Source organism: Anabrus simplex, chromosome 4 (assembly GCF_040414725.1).
Source record: "Anabrus simplex isolate iqAnaSimp1 chromosome 4, ASM4041472v1, whole genome shotgun sequence".
Lineage (NCBI taxonomy): Eukaryota > Metazoa > Arthropoda > Insecta > Orthoptera > Tettigoniidae > Anabrus > Anabrus simplex.
Window position 1 is genome coordinate 242,628,269 of NC_090268.1, and position 20,521 is coordinate 242,648,789.

Genomic DNA, 20,521 nt, shown 5'->3' on the forward strand with positions numbered 1-20,521 from the left:
AAGTGACATGAGCAAATTGGCCATATTTGAGAGGAAGATCTTACGGAAGATTTACGGAGCAGTCAATGGTCATGGATGCTGGCGTGCAAGGTACAACCATGAACTATACCTACTGTTCAAGGAACGTGATATTGTAAGCGAAATCAAAGCAAGAAGAGTGAGATGGCTTGGGCATGTGCATAAAAAGGACGAAAACGATCCTTGTAGGAAGGTGACATTTACAGAACCTTACGGCACCAGAAGAGTGGGACGACCCCCACTGAGATGGCTAGATGAAGTGGAGAAGGATCTAAGGGAAGCGGGAGTCACGAGGATGGAGGACAAAAGCAGAGGATCGGGACACCTGGAGGCATGTTGTTGAGGTGGTCAAGGCTGGAACCCGGCTGTTGAACTAAAAAGAAGAAGAAGATAATGAAGAAGGAATGGATGGATATGAATTTAAAACAATCCGTGGATCTGACCCAAAAACTATCATAAACAATAGTATTACTGACCAAGGGACTGCTTCTAAACTACAATTTTGAATCGAGGATGCTTGCTGTCTAAAGGAGTACAAAATCTAAGTCAACGGCCCCTCGTAATGGTACTTATCGCTAATAAAGTAGAACCATGGTATTTGTCATGTTGCAATACTAATAAAAAATAGTGTAGACTTACAGTGTTCCACACATTATGGTACAACTTACAAATATTGTACTTCACACAGGTAATGCAGACCTATGGTGTTCCTCACATAATGGTGCCACTCGTAGGCAACAAAAACCCATGGTGTTCCTCACTTACATGCACTAATCACAGGCGCTGGTATTCCCATGGTGTTCCTCATAAGGTGAGTACTAATCACAGGCCTGTAAATTACATACTTATTTAAGAAATATGTATTTATAATGTATCCTTGTTTTGCCACACGAAATAATAATAATAATAATAATAATAATAATAATAATAATAATAATAATAATAATAATAATAATAATAATAATAATAATAATAAATTGCCGGGATGAGTGGCTCAGACAGTAGTTAAGGCGCTGGTCTTCTAACCCCAACTTGGTAGGTTCGATCCTGGCTCAGTCCGGTGGTATTTGAAGGTGCTCAAATACGACAGCCCCGTGTCGGTAGATTTACTGGCATGTAAAAGAACTCCTGCGGGACTAAATTCCGGCACCTCGGCGTCTCCGAAGACCTTAAAAAGTAGTTAGTGGGACGTAAAGCAAATAACATTATTATTATTAATAATAATAACAGGCAAGGCAGACCCACGGTGTTGCTGATATAGTGGTACTAATCACAGGTAACACCCAGACCCATCGTGTTTCTCATAATGGTACTAATCACAGGTACTGGAAAACCCATAGACTCTCCCCTTCTGTTGCTACTAATCACAAACCTATTGTGTACCAAACATAGTTGTACTACTCACAAGTAAAGGCGACCCATTGTGTTTCCCATGTGATGATACTAATCACAAGTAGTTTCATGGTTCTAATACAATCATCCCTTGATCTCCCCTTTTAGTCACCTCTTACGACAAGCAGGGGATACTGTGAGTGTATTCTTCATCTACGTCCCACGGGGGTAAACCTTCAGCAATGTTGAACAATCTTTGACAAGATTTGACAACTTTTTTTGTGATGTACTGAATTGAAATAATAATTTGATGGTGTACAACAGGCATTAAAGAAATTAAGTTGCATGCTATTGTATTCCTAACAAACAATTCTGATTCTTTAACAACTACTGTTAAGAACACCTTATAATCTCCTATCTCTTGCTCGTTATCTCCCCTTACCCAAACCTCATTAACTCCTAACACAATCAGACACATCCGCTTTGCTGGCTCAACCAGTTCTACTTTCTTTCTTTCATAAGCCACATTATTATTATTATTATTATTATTATTATTATTATTATTATTATTATTATTATTATTATAATATTATTAATTGTTCCCCAACAAACTCCATTTTGTTTATCAAGATGTTTCCAAGGAGTCACTGGTTTGTTTAATGGTAGTGGGACACAGTCACTTCCATAGGCCCAAGGCTTGCTTGAAACATTCTGAGCTCGGTACATTTTTGTGTACCGAGTGAGTTGGCCGTGTGGTTAGGGGTGCGCAGCTGTGAGCTTGCATCTGGGAGATAATGGGTTCGAACCCCACTGTCAGCAGCCCTGAAGATGGTTTTCCGTGGTTTCCCACTTTCACACCAGGCAAATGCTGGGGCTGTACTTTAACTAAGGCCATGACCGCTTCCTTCCCACTCCTAGCCCTATCCTCTCCCATCATAACCATACGACCTATCTGTGTCGGTGTGTGACTTAAAGCAGCTATTAAAAAAAAATAATTGTGTAGCGGGATACTACCTCACTACCTCACTTACACATACAGTAGAACCTCGATAAATAAAAATCTTGCATAGTTTGAAGAAACTCTCGTTCCCGGAAATATGAGGTGTGGTTTTGCATATTATTTAAATTGTTTGATTCAAAATACAGATAATTCATAATTCAAAGAACAATGTCAGTCCCATTTTAATTTGAAATATGGATAATTCGTTATTCGAAGAACAATGTCAGTCCCATTACTGAAATTCAGAATTTTAATTCAAAACTGCCTTTACATTAAAAAGATAGTATTTTAAAGAGTAATTTAATTTCAACATTTAATTGAGTCATGAAAGAACACGTCTTCCGGAACGTGCAGCAATAGTTTTCTGCACTTTCAATCATTTTGGCGCGTCTACAGTGTGCTTCATATGTGCTAAGGTCGAGTGAAATCGCAATTCTTTCTTATTCAGCGTTTCAAGGAACGCCACAATATCACGTAGCAGGTAATGTGGGGAGAAACAAAATCCACGAACACTGGCGATGCCGACAGTTGACAAAAAAGCATGGCTCATATAATCAATTCGTACACATCAAACAATATTGTCAGTGCTGATGAAACTGCATTTTTTAAAATTTTTCAATGCCGAGCCCAAACGGACTTACGGTTTTAAAGGAGAGAAGTACCAGCCGGGAAATCGTACGAGGGTAGAGGTCACTGTACTGTGCTGCAATGCACACGGTCATATGAAAGTTCAATAAGCCACGATGTTTTAAGGGTGCCAGGCACTTTTCGTGCAAGTACAAGGCATCTAAAAATGCAAACGATACAGTAATCCAAGAGATAAAGCATTTGCACAGGAGAGCCAGCGTAATTTGTCCTCATTTTTCTTATTTCTTTTTCTTTCATTGCTTGAGGTTATGTTTGACAGTGTTTTATCCAAGTGCATTTTTGGATAATGTAATGCTTGGATACATTTCAGAAATAGTGTTTTCCATGGCATTTGAAAGGTTTAAACTGAGAATCAAGGTGATTGCATGCATTAATGTCTTTTAGAGTACTTTGTACCGTGGCAAGATTTGGCATTTCTGAATTACGAGACAAGGCGGTCATGGCCAAGTACCATGGCGAGAAATCATACAAGGATAGTCACTGTACTGAGCCCCCCCCACCTTTTTTTTTTTTTTTTTTTTTACAGGTCTTATGGTGACAATGGCATAGGAAAGGGCTAGAAGTGGGAAGGAATCGGCCGTGGCCTTAAGGTACAGCTCCAGCATTTTCCTGGTGTGAAAATAGGAAACCATGGAAAACCATCTTCAGGGCTGCCGACAGTGGGATTTGAACCCACTATCTCCCGAATACTGATTCACTACTATTTTTTATTTTCCACCTTGTCAATACATTAGTTGCTTAAGGCAACTTATTGGTTAAAAGTGGTACATGTTTCGTATATTATTAACATCTTCAGCCACATAATACTGTTTAGATGAAAAATTCATATACTGACAAAGTATCAATGCTTTGAGAGAAAGTGTCCTTAAAATTAGCATAAGAAGATTAATCTGATTTTAAGGACACTTTCTCTCAAAGCATTGATACTTTGTCAATATATGAATTTTTCATCTAAACAGTATTATGTGGCTGAAGATGTTTAATATACGAAACATGTACCACTTTTAATCAATAAGTTGCCTTAAGCAACTAATGTACTGACAAGGTGGAAAATAAAAAATACTTAGTTGTGAATCTGTTAAAGTGTGATACGGACCATTAAGCTGATTTTATGTAATACTGTATACTGGTCGCACTTAGTACTGTATTGTAATACAGACGGAAACAAGATACTTTTTCCCTGCATCATAGGAAGTTCGATAAGCCACGATGTTTTAAAGGCATTGGGTACGTTCCGTGCAAGAACAAGGCATCTAAAATGCATACAGTACAGTAATCCAATGAAAAAAAAGCATTTGTACAGGGGAGCCAGTATAGATTTCTCCTTGTCTTTGAATCATTTTTAAAAAATTTCATTGCATGAGGTTATGTTTATCGGTGTGTTATCCAAGTGCATTATTTGAATACTGTAAATGCACCTTATTGGATGGATACATTCTGGATTTTTTTTCCCATGGTATTTGAAAGTTTTACTGTGAATCAAGGTTAATCGCATGCAGTAACAGGTCTTAGAATACTTTGTGAATTACGATTTGGTGGATGATTCAAATCACATAATTCAAAGTCCGATTTTTTCATCCCAACAACTTTGAATCACCAAGGTTTTACTGGAGTCCTCTAATAGTTCAGGGACCATGGTGAACTGTATAGTCCTGAGCACAAGGAGGGCCACAACTCATATTATGTCCGAGATGCCCATCTCCCTTATTCCATACTAACAGGTATCTTGACTCTCAGGACCACTTATTAGGTCACTCAGCCGTTGCTCATGGTTCACGAACTAGGACGTGACTACAATAACCCACACGATGAACCATCAGTGTCACTAATCATTAAGACCAGCTGTTAATCAACTAACTGAACAAACAAATATAATTTGAATTCATTATGGTAAAGCTGTATATCTATAGGTATAATTACAGCTCTTGGAAATAGTATGATATAATTCTTACTGTTAGAGAAAAATATTTTTGCTAAGCTAGTTTAATTTTTCCATTTTCATTTCCTAAGCTTATTGAATAGTACACTATTCTAGTTTTAACAGTCACTGAATTAGAATTTTACTGAATCATTTTAATAATATTAAGGTACCATAACCAGATCTTCTTAATAGCATACTCCTCTCCATCCAACTTGTTTCTTGCTTTATAAACTTCGCCAAATCCTCCCTTGGCAAGATATTCCACTTCAACATAATCGGTCGAATAGCGGGAGTTTAATGAAAATTCTTGAAAAACCAATGAATGTGAACCTTCCGCGTTGGGGCTGTGGAAGAGAAAATATTCAAATTAATAACCACAAAATGTACGCAAGTACTCTTACGAAAAATGGTAAAATTTTGGAGGTAGATTACCAATGGAGTATTGTGCAATAATGGAATTGTTATGATAACAAATACGCATTTCAGACAATAAAGCTTAAATAAAATCAGCCATAAGAGAGTCTATAAACAGCAGATGACATAAAAGTACATTATAAGGGGTAGCTGGTTCACCTAGTGTACTGTATAGACCAGTGGTCCACTAGCCGCTTTCAATTAAGATACTCAACCCATGTAATACTGATAATCCTTAAGATCGATATTGCTCTGCTTGCTAACAGTGTGTCAGCAACATGAAATGAGGCAAACTTGCACAGGAGAAAGGAGAACGGTGTATACTATCTCTGCACCAAGGTAAAAAGACCATTCGACAAACATGCTAGTTATTGCATGTGTTTATAATACATATACCACTTATAGGAACTAGTGAATAGGTTGTGTGAAGAGATCTGTTGTGACATAATGCAAAATGAACACTGTAAAACATGAATCAGAGATATGAAAAAGATATTACATTGCCAAGTGGATGGTCAAGCACTTCAGGTACGTTTTATAGGAGCCTGGCTCTGCTGGCAAGTGTGGCTGAGGTGGCAAGATCCCAGTCAAAGTCACAACTGACAGCACAGAGACGGTTCAAATGTAGGCATATGTAAATATTTTTGAAAGTTTTCACCCTTTCTGGTATAAAGGAAGACAGCAGGAATTGTTAGCGTCAATATTTGCAACTCAGATGAACTCTGAAAACTATAGTAGATGCAAATAACACGTTATGAAAGCAAGTGTACACGAAGACTATGAACAGATTCAGCCTAGTCCAACCCACCTAAACAAAGTATGATGATGTAATCACAAAGACGCACACACGCGATGCTGTCAATTGTGTACAGTATTCTATTAACAAACTGTATACATATATTATACACACATCAATAAACCACCATTTTGAACAGCTGCCTACTATAAAGTATAAGAAGACTGCAACACTTGCATGTCAATCAACTACCAACGCAACAGAATTCACATACTTGACTTCAAACACTCGGCTAACACGACTTCCACACAAGTATACAATATTAAATATAAGGAAGGATCCACCTTTCAATACTCTGTTATTAAGTCGAATCAAATTGAAGTAACAACCTGTTCATTTGGAACCGGTTTCAACACATTTGAAGTGTCATCATCAGCCAATTAGCAAAGCAGTGCAAAAATCTATATATATAAAATAAGAGTTTTGTCTGTACATTGCTCAGAATTTGAAAAGAATGGTTTTTCTGTATCGGTCATGCCCATAGTAACAAGGAAATGCAATTTTTACTTTTCCGTAATTTCTGTCTATCTGCCTATCTGTATGTATGTATGCATGCACACGCATCACGAGAAAATGGCTGAAGAGAATTTAATGAAAATCGGTATGTGAAGTTGGGGGATGAGCCACTACAATCTAGGCCAGGGCCTCTCAAACGCCCAAACTCTCACGCGTGCAGAGCGAGGTGCATAGGCTCTGTGCACTGTGCATCGGTACGCTTCGCCTCAACTCGGCTTGACTCGAATGGTGTAGTGTGCTGAGAGCGACGAAGCGTTTGGTGGTAGACGACGTGTTTATCAGTGAAATAGACAAGCGCACGACAACAACATAATAATGGAGCAACCTGTTTCGAAGAAAGCAAAGACTTCCGAAAGTCCATTTCAATCGAACTGGGAACTTTCGTATTTTTTTTTTTGTTTGTTTGTCGTGACGATAACGCCAAATGCTTAATCTGTGGGACGATAATTACGTGCGTAAGAAAATCATCTATTGAAAGACACTACAACAGACTACATTCGGAAAATTATTGTGAAATCATAGGAGACGTCAGAGAGAAAGGATTAAGGAAGTTGAAACAGCTTGAAGAAGAGCATTCTATATCCACAAATGAGTTTTGTTCCAGTACTGTAGCATTTTCATTTTGGTTACGGGTTCTGCATTTTTTTTAAATTATGTTTACATTCCTCTCAAACATGTATGTGTATTTCTAATTCACTTTTTTAATTTTTTTAATAACACTGGTAACCTTGTCCCATACAACTGTGCGTCTCCGCTCACCACACGTAAACATTTCGCAGTGGGGGAGAAACAGTAGTGAAGGTGAGGAACGCGGAGACAGGCCGAACGGGGAGACAGGTGTAGGGAGAGAGGAGTGGGGGGTCTGCACTCTGGTCAACCAAGCGAAGTCGTCTTTTGCACCGTGCACAGTGCATGCACCACGCGCATGCACCCTGAGAGGCCCTGATCTAGGCTATAAATCATTTTACTCACACCGAGAGAAATGGTAGTTTAGGGGAATGCCTAACATTTAATTCTCAAATATTTATATTATTAGTGGTCCTATCGATAAATGATGGGCTATCCCTCGTAAACGAGAATGATTGTCTTCCTGAAGAACTTAGTTTTTGTGAGATCTTAAGTGACTGTAGGGCCGAATCCTAGAACCGCAGATTTTTCCACATTTTTGACACACATTTGTTCTGTTAGGTACTGGCTGTGTAGTTTGGTTGTTCTTCATGAGCTTACGTTGTTTTCTTGCATTGCGCTTGTCAATTTCTGTTCTCCGCCTTTCTTGCTCGAAGCGCTGAGTTCCTTCCCAGACATTGCGACGCCAGACTATGCGGTTACATGTCGTAGCTTCCCAGTTGTTAGTTTTCATTTGACACTTTTCCATGTTGGTTTTTACTGCATCTGCTTTTGTGGTCTTCCAAGTTTTCTATGACCATCCTTTAGCTGGGAGTAGGCCTACATAATTTGTTTTGGGAGATGGAATTCAGGCATGTGAAAGATGTGGCCTGTCCAGCGAAGTTGGTGCTTGATAATCTGAATCATGGCCTCAATGCTAGTGGAGTTAGCTTCTTCCAGAACACTGATGTTAGTGCGTCGATCTTGCCATTTCACCTTCAGGATCCTTCTCAGGCAACGTTGATGGTATTTTTCCAGGCATCGTATGTGCCTCCTGTAGGTAGTCCACGTTTCGCATCCATATGTAAGAGATGGTATAACGGTAGCTTTGTACACATAAAGCTTGGTCTGAGTGCTGATATTATGATTATCAAAGACCCTTACCCGAAGACAACCAAAAGCCATACTAGCACATCTGAAGCGGTGTTGAATCTCATCATCAAGATTTGCATTTGCTGAGAGATGGCTGCCAAGGTATGAGAAATGTTCTATGTTCTTCAGAACTCTGCCTTGGACTGTGATTGTAGGACATACGGAGGTGGAGTTGGGTGCACGCTGGTAAAGGATCTGAGTCTTTTGGATGTTAAGGCTTAGGCCGATACTTGTATAAGCTTCATCAAATGCATTTAAGATTGCTTGTAAATCGTGTTCAGAATTTGCAAGAACAACATTGTCATCAGCATAGTGAAATTCAATGATGGACGTAGTGGAAATTTTGGTCTTGACTCGCAGTCTACTGAGATTGAATAAACCTCCATCAGTCCTGTATTCAATTTCTATGCCTTTTGGTAGTTTCCCATCAACAAGATGAAGTATAGTCCCAACAAATATTGAGAAAAGAGTGGGAGCTATCACACAACCTTGCTTCACACCTGCTGTGATTTCAAAATTTTTCTCCAGGGTTATTGTTGACAAGAACCATGCCCTTCATATTATCATGCAGTAATCTAAGAATATTTATGTACTTCTGAGGACAGCCTATTCTTTCCAGGATCTTCCACAAGGCATCTCTTTTAACCGAATCAAAGGCTTTGGCAAGATCTATGAATGCTATACATAGAGGTAGATGTTGTTCTTTGCATTTCTCCTGCATTTGTCAAGCACAGAAAATCGTATCTGTTTTGCTGCGATTGGGGTCGAAATCCACACTGAGTTTCAGGTAAGCAGTCTTCAGCAAGAGGTATCAGGCGGTTGGATAGAATTCGAGCGAGTATTTTCCCACCAATAGATAGAAGAGTAATTCCACGGTACTTACCACAGTTAGTTCTGTCACCTTTCTTGAAGATCGTAACTATCAGAGCATCTCTGAGATCAGGAGGTATTACTTCAGTGTTCCATATTTTGACTATGAGCATTACTGTATGTTCAACAAGAATTCGTCCACCTTCCTTGAAAAATTCAGCAGGAATTCCATCTGGTCCAGCAGCTTTATTATTTCTGAGCTGTTTAATAGAATTTTCAACTTCATGTAAGGAAGAAACTTCGCCAAGGTGAGATTTTGTAGGTTTTTGTGGAATTTTTAAGATTTCTACTATGCTGATCTCTGGATCCTTGTTCAGCAGTTCATGGAAATGTTCTTTCCATCATAAATTAATGGAATTGCTGTCTTTTAGAACGGTAGAGCCATCCCTAGATTTAAGAGGGTTTAATCCTTGAGCTGCTGGGCCATATACGGTTTTTATCATGCTGAAAAATGCTCTAGTGTTGTTAGTTTCAGCTAGATGTTGCATTTCTTGAGACTTCATCACCCAACAACTGTTTCTCAGAACATGGGTTTTCCTATGAACATCTGCTTTCGCTTCTTGATATTCTCGTTTCTTAGAGAGTGAACTAGGATTGATCTGCCAAGCTTGGTATGCTGCTTTCTTTTTGTCTATTAGAGTCTGAATTTCTTGGTCATTTTCATCAAACCAGTCTTGGTGTTTGACCCTAATATGTCCTACCAATTCTTCATCAGCTGATAGTATTGCAGACTTCAGTGTTACCCAGTGTTCTTCAGTGCTTTCAGGATATTCATCCGGCAGTTTATCACCTAGGAGTTGTTGAAAGTTTGCTTTAGTGCTATGATCCTTGAGACGGTCTGTGTTCATTCTAGGTCGCGTAAGTTTTGTCTGTTTCCTTCGCTGCTGGTGGATGTGAAGGGTCATCGTGGACCGTATAAGTTGGTGGTCCCTCCAGCAGCCGTCAGCACTTGTTAGAGCCTTTGTGATTAACACGTCGCATTGGTCTCAGGCGCGCACAATTATGTACAGTAAAATGAAAAACGTTGAAGGTCCGCCTTTTCACTACAATGAATGTTTATTGATGTGAGTATATATCACATAACGTTTAAAGAAGATTGGTACTAGTTTCAACGTTCATTGCGCGTCATCATCAGCCAATGAATCAATTGAGCAAAATACAACTTATCAAATAGCAATATATAACACATGATAGCACCTACAAGACAAATGTTAAACTATGATTAGTTAAAATATAAAACACATGACAGCAAATACAAGGACTAATGTTAAAAGTTAAATTATAACAAGTTAAAACAATGAAAGCAAACCAGAGAAGGTAACACAATTGTTAAGGTACGATACACGAGAAAATAGTCCAGCTTGAGGTTTGTAGAATATAAGGTGTATCTATATACAACACTTGAATGCACCTAATAACACAAATTTTAAATGTAACGTAAAAATGATGAGGGTATGGTGCGTATGACCATCTAAAACACATGACAGCACCTATAAGGTCACTGTTAGATTATAACCAGTTGAAATGATGAGGTGCAACTGACCGTAAAATATAAAATTTTTGAGATGGTATCCCAGTTGTTGAGTATTGATAAACAAGAGAATAGTCCAGCTTGAGATGCATAGATCATAAGGTAACATATGTTATCAGTGGGAAGAATAAACCATGTTCTCTTAAGCTGCGGTAATTAACAGGCTTAATTCAGGTGGTTTCGTAGCCAACAATGTGGTTGTGTGAAGATCATAATTTGAATCAACGTTACGATTCCCATTTCAGTATCGAAATGTGGAGACCTAATTTGGCTTTCAATCTTTTCGTCAGGTCTCCACGTTTCCATACTGAACTGGGAATCGTAACATTGATTCAAATTATGATCTTCACACAACCACATTGTTGGCTACGAAACCACCTGAATTAAGCCCGTTAATTACTGCAACTTAAGAGAACAAGGTTTATTCTTCCCACTGATAACATATGTTACCTTATGATCTATGCATCTCAAGCTGGACTATTCTCTTATTTATCAAGACTCAACAACTGGGATACCTTCTCAAAAATTTTATATTTTACGGTCAGACGCACCTCATCATTTCAACTGGTTATAATCTAACAGTGACTTTATAGGTGCTGTCATGTGTTTTAGATGGTCATACGCACCATACCCTCATCATTTTTACGTTACATTTAAAATTTGTGTTATTAGGTGCATTCAAGTGTTGTATATAGATACACCTTATGTTCTACAAACCTCAAGCTGGACTATTTTCTCGTGTATTATACCTTAACAATTGTGTTACCTTCTCTGGTTTGCTTTCATTGTTTTAACTTGTTACAATTTAACTTTTAACATTAGTCCTTGTATTTGCTGTCATGTGTTTTATATTTTAACTAATCATAGTTTAACATTTGTCTTGTAGGTGCTATCATGTGTTATATATTGCTATTTGATAAGTTGTATTTTGCTCAATTGATTCGTTGGCTGATGACGACGCGCAATGAGCGTCGAAACTAGTACCAACCTTCTTTAAACGTTATGTGATATACACTCACATCAATAAACATTCATTGTATTGAAAAGGTGGACCTTTAACATTTTTCATTTTACTGTAATCCCAGTTCAATATAGAGCAAAATGAAGTTTCCTTCAATACAATTATGTAATCAATTAGATGCCAGTGTTTTGACCGTGGATGTTTTAAATTTATCCTTTTGTCTGAAGAGGATATTAGTGATAACTAGATTGTACTCTGAGCACTTCGTGAGCAGAAGAGTTCCATTAGAGTTGCAATTCCCTACTCCCTCTTTTCCAATTACTTTGGGCCATAGCGTTGAGTCTCTACCAACTCGCGCATTGAAGTCTCCCAAGAGAATGATTTTGTCAACTTGGGGTATTCTTGTTAGAAGGGTCTCAAGTTGGCAATAGAATGCTTCTTTTTCATCTTCTTCACAAGTGAGGGTCAGAGCATAGGCACTAATTGCTGTAACTCGTTGATTGTTGGTGAGCTTGAGGCATAAGCTCATGTGTCTTTCATTTAACCCAGAAGGAAGTTCATCAATGTGAGGGACAAGTTCATTTGCAATGGCAAAACCAACACCATGAATGCGGGGCTCATGAATGCTTTTACCTTTCTAGAAAAAAGTGTATCCGTCTCCGTGTTCTTTAATTTGTCCTTCATCGGGCCTTCTAGTTTCACTCAGTGCTGCAATATCAATGTTGAATCTTTTTAGTTCACGAGCCACGATAGCTGTTCTTCTTTCTAGCCGATTAGCTGTATCATTGTATAGATAAGAAAAGTGTTTTTCCACCAATCAATACACAATTTATTTTAAATAGATTAAACTAGTACCGGTTTTGGCTCTTTTTTTTAATCTACTTAAAATAAATTGTGTATTGATTGATTTCTTATCTATACTTTGAATCTGTCAATACGGAAAATGAAATTTATAAATAATAATAGCTGTATCATTATCCATTAGAGTTCGGATGTTCCAGGTTGCAAAATTCATCTTTATTTTCTTTAGACCGCTTATGGTGTACCCTCTTGGCGCGGTTTTCCAGTCGGGGCGTGATGAGGCGGACTATGTTTAGGGCACCTAATATAACCCCCTCCCCATTCAGGGTGAGCAGAGTGGTTCCCGAATAGGCCCGCTCAGTCACAAATGCGGCACACGAGTTGCTTTACAGCCTCTCCTCAAGAAAAACGGCGATCGCACATTCAAAGTAGAACAATAAAAGTTTGATATCCACCTATTCAATACTTTACAAGCAATTATAAAACTAGGATCTCATCCTTATTTTATTGCTAAATTATTAAAAACATAGGACATGTTTCGTTCAATTATTGAACATCTTCAGCCACATACTTTTTTAAAATCAGACAGATTGTAAAGTTATTTATATCTGACTAACTTATGACACTGTATTCAAATTTAGAACAAGATTTTTAAAATATCAAACACTACAAATACTAATATTGTTTCAACAATGACGACGTAATATATAACGTTTTATATTCAAAAGTATTTTAATAGTTATTATGATTAAATCTGTTAGCAGTAAACAATAGTTGCAGGTTATTAGAATAGTATTACCGATTTTGACCTTGTTAAAAAAGTATGTGGCTGAAGATGTTCAATAATTGAACGAAACATGCCCTATGTTTTTAATAATTTAGCAATAAAATAAGGATGAGATCCTAGTTTTATAATTGCTTGTAAAGTATTGAATAGGTGCATATCAAACTTTTATTGTTCTACTTTAACTGAATTTCAATACGGAAAAATGAGGATAATATCATGCAAGATCACACATTCGTCGCCTATACGTGCTGGTTCGTCACTAGGAGATTCCAGACTACACAATCCTGCTCCCGTCACAACTCCCTGATCGCCGCAGGACTTGTAGTGCATGTGCTGAGTTCTTTAGAAGACACCTGTGCATGACATCTTTTAGTGTGGGAATGCTGCTGCACATGACAATCACACATTTCTTGACAGACTCAGAACCTGCCCCCAGTGGCATAAGAGTTATGACGACTGGAGGCTCCAAGACTCCTGCAGCCTTCGTCCGCCTTCCCAGCCACCCGGGAAGTTTTAGTTGTCTCTACGCCTGGTCCGCCATTGAGGACTTTCTATGCTGTTGACCATATATGGTTCTTCCACCTTTAGAGGTGGTTTCCCACCTCAAGGGCAAGAGAATGCCCCAGCCCCTGCCAGTTCATCCGCCTTCATAGGGAGCCGTTGGCATAGCAGAGGGGGACTCCTTATCCCGGGAGTTGCTCGGTCGCCAGAGCCTCGTCAGTCGAAAGCAGTGTGCACCACGTGCAGGTGAGGTTAACATTTGAGTTGGACAACCTACCCCTTACACCCATATCGATAAATACTACATAACTAAAGTTATATAGAATTAAATTTACTATCATTTGTCTCATACATTGTCACCGTACCAGCTTTGATAACACAGACATTCATGAATTTGTATTTTTGTTGCCAAGTCCATATCAACGCCGAGCCACGAGAAAATGGGTAAACAGAATTTAATGAAAGTCGGTATATAGAGTCGGGGAATAAGAAACTACAGTCTAAGCTATAAACAATTTTATTCACCCTGTATGAAATTGTAGTTTAGGGGAAGGCACTTAAAACTTAATTTTTAAATACCTATGTTATTGGTCCTATCGAAAAGTACTACATAACAAAAGTTATAGAGAAAACAATTTCCAACCATTTATGTTTTATTCAATTTTACTGTAACAAGTATGCTAAGAGTGGTATGGAATTTGCATTTTTGTTGCCAAGTCCATATCAACGCCGAGCCACGAGAAAATGGGTTAACAGAAATTAATGAAAGTCGGTATATAGAGTCGGGGAATAAGAAACTACAGTCAAAGCTATAAACAAATTTATTTGCCCTGTATGAAATTATAGTTTAGGGGAAGGCGTTTAAAATTTAATGTTTAAATGCCTATGTTATTGGTCCTATCGAAAAGTACACATAACAAAAGTTATGGAGAATACAATTTCTGACCATTTATGTTCTATTCAATTTTACCGTACCGACTATGCTAAGAGTGGTATTTCACAGTCGGAAGAAAACTAAATGCAAAGACCTACAATATTGAAAGCACATAACATTGATCAACAATAACATTACACAGACCATTGTTTGTGGTGATGTTCTTTGTCTCTTATGCTGCTGCTGAACTCCGATAGAGGGGATTACTGATGCGTACCGAGTATAACCAAATACTTTATAACAGCCTATCTGAATACTGGTGGGAAATAGCTGGTAAGTTAGAAAACTTTCTTCTTTAGCATGGCATTCCTCTGGTTCATACATTTTCTGATACCGTACTGCTGGTATATAAATCACTGTTTCAACATAGTATTCCATTTATTCGATCCCTACTCTGACGCGCTGTTTTGAATAAGCAGTGTGCACACTTAAGGCAGAGTCTCACTTAGTAGTCGTATGACCTGGACTAAAATTACAATTCAGGCATATTCCAAATTACAGCATCACAATTCATTCACTAAAAATTCAATCCTGGAAACTATTGTTTCTTAAGAAGAGCTTCTTCCTCTTCACTTTCATTAAATTCTACATTCATTTTATACAAAATTAGCAGTGAAGAGGGGGTTTCTCCTCTGGCTTGGAGGAAAAAATTGCCTCCAAGTCAGATAAGGACTAAGAGTGCTCACGGATCACGGCTATCTCTGGTCATTCCAGCTCTGCAACTTTGAACTGTTAGATCAGCAGCGTAGTACTGTTCGTTAAAAGTGAGAAAATGTGCGGTTTTTCATTTGACCGAGTATTTCATGTAAAATCATTGCTTTTACTCACGCCATTCCAACTGATGTCACTGTAATGACCTATGTTCATTTCAGTTGAGAAAACCACTAAGACAGTCTTTCTGAGGATGTAAAAAGGCAAGTGGAGAGTGAGTGTCTGCCATTATAATGCAATTCCCCAACCTGATTGTGACTGATGGTAGGCAGGCGTGCCTACCACTACAATGAAAATTCCCTAATATAGTCTTCACATGAGAAAAGACGTTTGGGGACTTCCCCATCGCGTTTCTAGGGTAACGTTAAGAGGTATGCAATTTAACAGTCTTGTTCACAATGTGTACTCAACCTAACATACAATTCTGTATACAATGTAAAATTCCGTAGCAAAGCATGGGTAAATCAGCTAGTTAAGTCATAAAGATCTAAAAACACATAACACAATGATCGCAGACAAAAAGAGTACGTGAAAAAATTAACACTATTTTGTGCCGAAGCAATTCCAGTTAAAGTTCATAACACAATGATCACAATCAAAAGAGTAAAAAGAACAACACTATTTTGTGCCAAAACAAATTCAGTTGAAGTTGATAAGCAGGTCTAGTACAATCTTGTTGTGCTGCATTCACATATGAAGACGTATGAAGACATTGTATTTGAGGTCAATAACGAGTTAAAGGACTTGTTCTAAGATGAAAACTTGAAGCATAAGTCGTTATGAAATTGAACTTGTGATATGCAGTTATGTACAGTTGTTGCTAGGTAGGTCTTGTAAGCATTTGTTTCTCCGGCCGAAGAGTAAAAGGTGATGTAATTGAAGTCTTAGGAATACAGCGAAGAACTTAGTTTCAACAATTCAGAGCGGATATATAAATTTTAAAAATAATTTAAATTGTTAAAAAGAACAAAACCAAGTAAACATATTTAAAAAATAGGAAGAAATTTAAAAGAATTACAATGTGAGGCTTAACTCGAACAGCTTGATGATAAATGAATGGGAGACGATAAATAAAGAAAAGGGTGGGGAATAATGAGCGCTTATTAGAGGGTGGAAGAGAAAGGAAAAAATGGGGAGGGGGGGTATCTAAGGAGGATCATAGGGGTGTTGCGGAAGAGGCAAGTAGCATGAGAGGGTATTGTGCAAGTTGTGAAAGATTGATCGCTTACTTGTTTTCATCTTAGAACAAGTACTTTAACTCGTTATTGACCTCAAATACAACATCTTCATACATCTTCATATGTGAATGCAGCACAACAAGATTGTACTAGACCTGCTTATGAACTTCATGGGAATTTACGTTAAAATGTACATAGCTTCAATATTAAAAATATATTCAAAAAGTACAATGAAAAACTGTTAAAAATGTACATGGATTCAAACTTGGACAAAATAAGTTGACAGTGTGGGTTCAAGCGTATTTAGTACAAATATTATTTGGCTGGAGGAAATGCTAAAAAAAAACTAGTGAAGACAGTTAAATGTTGTTCTGATATGTCATTTTTCTGGAAAATTGAGTGAAGTTTATAAAAGATCCGTTGTATTGCATCACAGAGAGCACAAGTATAGCCAGGATCTGAAAGTGGAAATAAAAAGCAGAGTATGAGAATGAAAAAATGAGGTAGAGGTTGAAGATAGTATTAGGAGTCTCAAAATATTACTCACGTCCTCTTTCCTCCAGCCCTATGCTTGTGTAGATCAGGTTGGGTTGGTGTTGACCTCCACACTGACTGGCAACCGTTCCGATGTTGCGTTGGATGAGAGAAATGGTGGGTGAGGGGAGGGAGAGTGGGTGGAAGTACGGGAGGACGGACCCGTATTGTGTGTTGTGATAAATTTAATTGAGCTTTGCCTAAAATCTTTCTCGATTATTGTGTCAAAAAGGGGTTTTTTTGGGGAGGGGGGATTTCGTTAAGATTATGGATGGGATTTGATTTTTGATCGATGTTTATGTAAATGTTTCTAAAAAATTTCCCTTTTTGGTTATATTTAGGATATTCAGATTTTTATCTATGGTGGAGAATGAGTGATTGTGATCTTTCATGTGTTCACTCATAGCGGAAAATCCTTTGTATTTAGCTGCAGTAACAAGTTCTTTGTAGCGGATATGAAAGTTTCTCCCAGTTTGTCCGATATATTTGGCATTGCACTGGTTACACGTCAAATTGTAGACCCCTGATTGCAAATATTTGTCCGATTTGTTAAGTGTGTTTGTGTTATATAAAAGTTTAGAAGTAGTGTGATTGGTTCTGAAGGTGACACTGAGGTTCTGGTTTTTTTTTTTTTTTTTTAATGTTTGAGATTTTGTATACGTTATTGCTGTTGAAAGTGAAGATGACATAGTCAGTATTCTCTTTTGTTTTGATTTTTAAGTGTGGTGGTGGGTTTATTTTTTATCCTGCTGAGAATTCTGTCAACGAAATTACTGTTGAAAGCATTAAGGTGTGCGAAAGTGTGGATGGTGTTACTTTCTTTCCTATAAGCTTTCTTGGACATGGGAATGTTCAAGGCTCTATATATCATGCTATAAAGAGAGGCCTTTTTGTGGGAGTCAGCGTGTAGTGAATCTTGTCTGATCATGTTGGCTGTCTGGGTGGGTTTTTTTAAGATTTCAAAGTTTAGATGGTTGTCGCTTCTCCTAATTTTAAGATCTAGAAAATTTACGGATCTATCTGTTTCAGATTCAACCATAAATTTTATGTAGGAGTCACAAGTATTTTAGCTTATTGAGGAGGGTTGCACTGTCAGTGATACAATGATCAATAACAGTGAAAATATCGTCTACATACCTCGACCAATGGAATATACCTGGTAAATTATTGAGTATCTTTGTTTTTCCAGGTTGTCTATATAAATTTCTGCCAAAAACCAGAAATAAGGGATCCTATAGGGAGTACATTTTGCAGATAAATTGTGTTATCAAATGTAAAATAATTATTATTAAGAACAAACTTCAAATTATGTAAAATTTCTTCCATTTCAAGTTTACTTAAAAGGTTATGTTTGTTTAGGTTGTCTTTAACTAGGTCAATGGGTTCAGCTATGGGAATGTTGGTGTACATATTCATAATATCGAACGAGTGCATAGAATGATTAGGATTTGAGTTAATTTGTGATGTTACTAAATTCCACCGAATTTTTGACAGAGGATCTGTTGGAATATGTATAATATTTGGCCAAGAATTTTTTATATGAATCAAGAAACATTGTAAGTTGGACTACTTTCTTTGTTATTTTGCTGATGATGACCTCTAAGCCAGGTCGAAACATGTCCAAGGTAATGACTTTTAAACAGACCATTTAATAAATGGCAGAAATGTATTGAATAGGTGGACCTAATATAATTGAATACTTTTAGAATATCGTCTTAGGTATTTGAAGTCAATACGGAACCGGAATGAAGTTTATTACTTGTAATGATAATTGAGATATCAGAATTTCATATTGGTCCATATTGAACTGAGATTACAATAAATTAAGTATATATTTTGGTTCTGCCGAATCAATACAAGAATATTTATGCGAGTTTACATATCATTTACAAATGGTACTGGTTTTGACTCCACATCTGGGTCATCATCAGCCGATAGATCAAAAAGAGCAAGATACAAAAAACACAAAATCAATGCACAGACACATAACAAGAAGCAAAAAGGCAAAAAAATGAATAGTTAAAAATAATTGTTTGTGGTAAAAGTTCACATGGAGCTGTATATTATAACAATATGATGCGTTAGGCTGGAGCATTAAAAATCTTTAAAATCTTGATGTGGGGATAAACAATGTAATATCGTGGTTGCCACGACATTTACATAATTTTATTGCCCACCTGAATTAATTGTGTATATATATGGATCATGTATCATATGTACTTTTATTCATTATTAACGTCCATCATCATCATTAATGTAATTGGTACGAAAGAGCGAGAAATAATTTATAATTGTAATATACTAGAATATTCCGTAGTAATGTTAAGACAGCAGGTCTTGCACTAACGGGCTACTTGGTGTCTCGCAATAGTCCAGGAACAGCAGGTTAATTTTGGACGGTTCTTAGAAACGTACGCAACAGCAAGAGGGAGATACATAATTTTGTTGTTGGGATGCTAAATCATCCCATATCATGTGCTCCAATCATCAGGGCTTTTTCTGTCAAGGACAGACACTACATCTATATATCGACAGGGTGGCGACGTACATCAGCTCTCATTGGAACGACATGTCATGTGACATCGAGGGAGGAAGTCGGAATGTGAAGAGGATTTATATAGATCTACACTGCGTGGTGAAGATTATTCTCCATCCAGCTTTCTTGAGTCTCCATTCTCAGGTAGTCCCCGGCTTTTAGAGGGTCACTCTGCTATATGAGTGCATCGCTTATGATGTGCTTACACTCAATATTTCTTATCGGCTCTGTGAGACTTACTCAGATTATTTAGAAAGCCAAGTTCATATAATATAGAAGGACTGGACATTTTCAGTCCTCTCTATCCAATTAATTCCGATGTGGAATTTCAAATTGTAAGGCTGGTACTACATTTTTGGTACATAGCACAATAGGGAGTGATAGATTAAGGTGGAATTCAGTCCATGAAGCAGATGCCAAGGATGATGCTGTTGGAGGAAGGACGAACACTATCAACCACGGAAGCAGACGACGAGAAGATCAACCTCTGGTGTGCATTAGTTAGCCCTGTTATCGCAAGTCCGCGTGTGTAGATTTTAACTGGTAATCTCAATCATAATTTTCAATTTTGGGAATAACTCGTTGTTACATAATTTCATCCTTTTATGGAATAAAACTTTTTTTCTTTGTACATCGTTAAATTATTTACTTTTTAGTAGGTTCCCTATGTTTTTCCACATGGTATTTAATGGTTAGTATCCTTACACCTCACGATCGGCTATAGTCTCATTAAATTAAGTTTAGAATTTTTAGATCTAAATTCGGTTTCAAATT

General features: G+C 37.5%; 1 protein-coding gene across 5 annotated transcripts in view; it reads right to left on the reverse strand.

Moving 5' to 3' along the window:
• The window catches only part of LOC136871840 (eukaryotic translation initiation factor 2-alpha kinase 1), a 292,614-nt gene that overhangs the window by 154,746 nt on the left and 117,347 nt on the right, over window positions 1-20,521 (reverse strand). For all 5 annotated transcript variants that reach the window (XM_068227225.1, XM_068227223.1, XM_068227224.1 and 2 more), the window contains one exon: window positions 5,090-5,263. In XM_068227225.1, coding sequence (XP_068083326.1) covers window positions 5,090-5,263 — 174 coding nt within the window. The remainder of the gene's footprint in view (window positions 1-5,089; window positions 5,264-20,521) is intronic.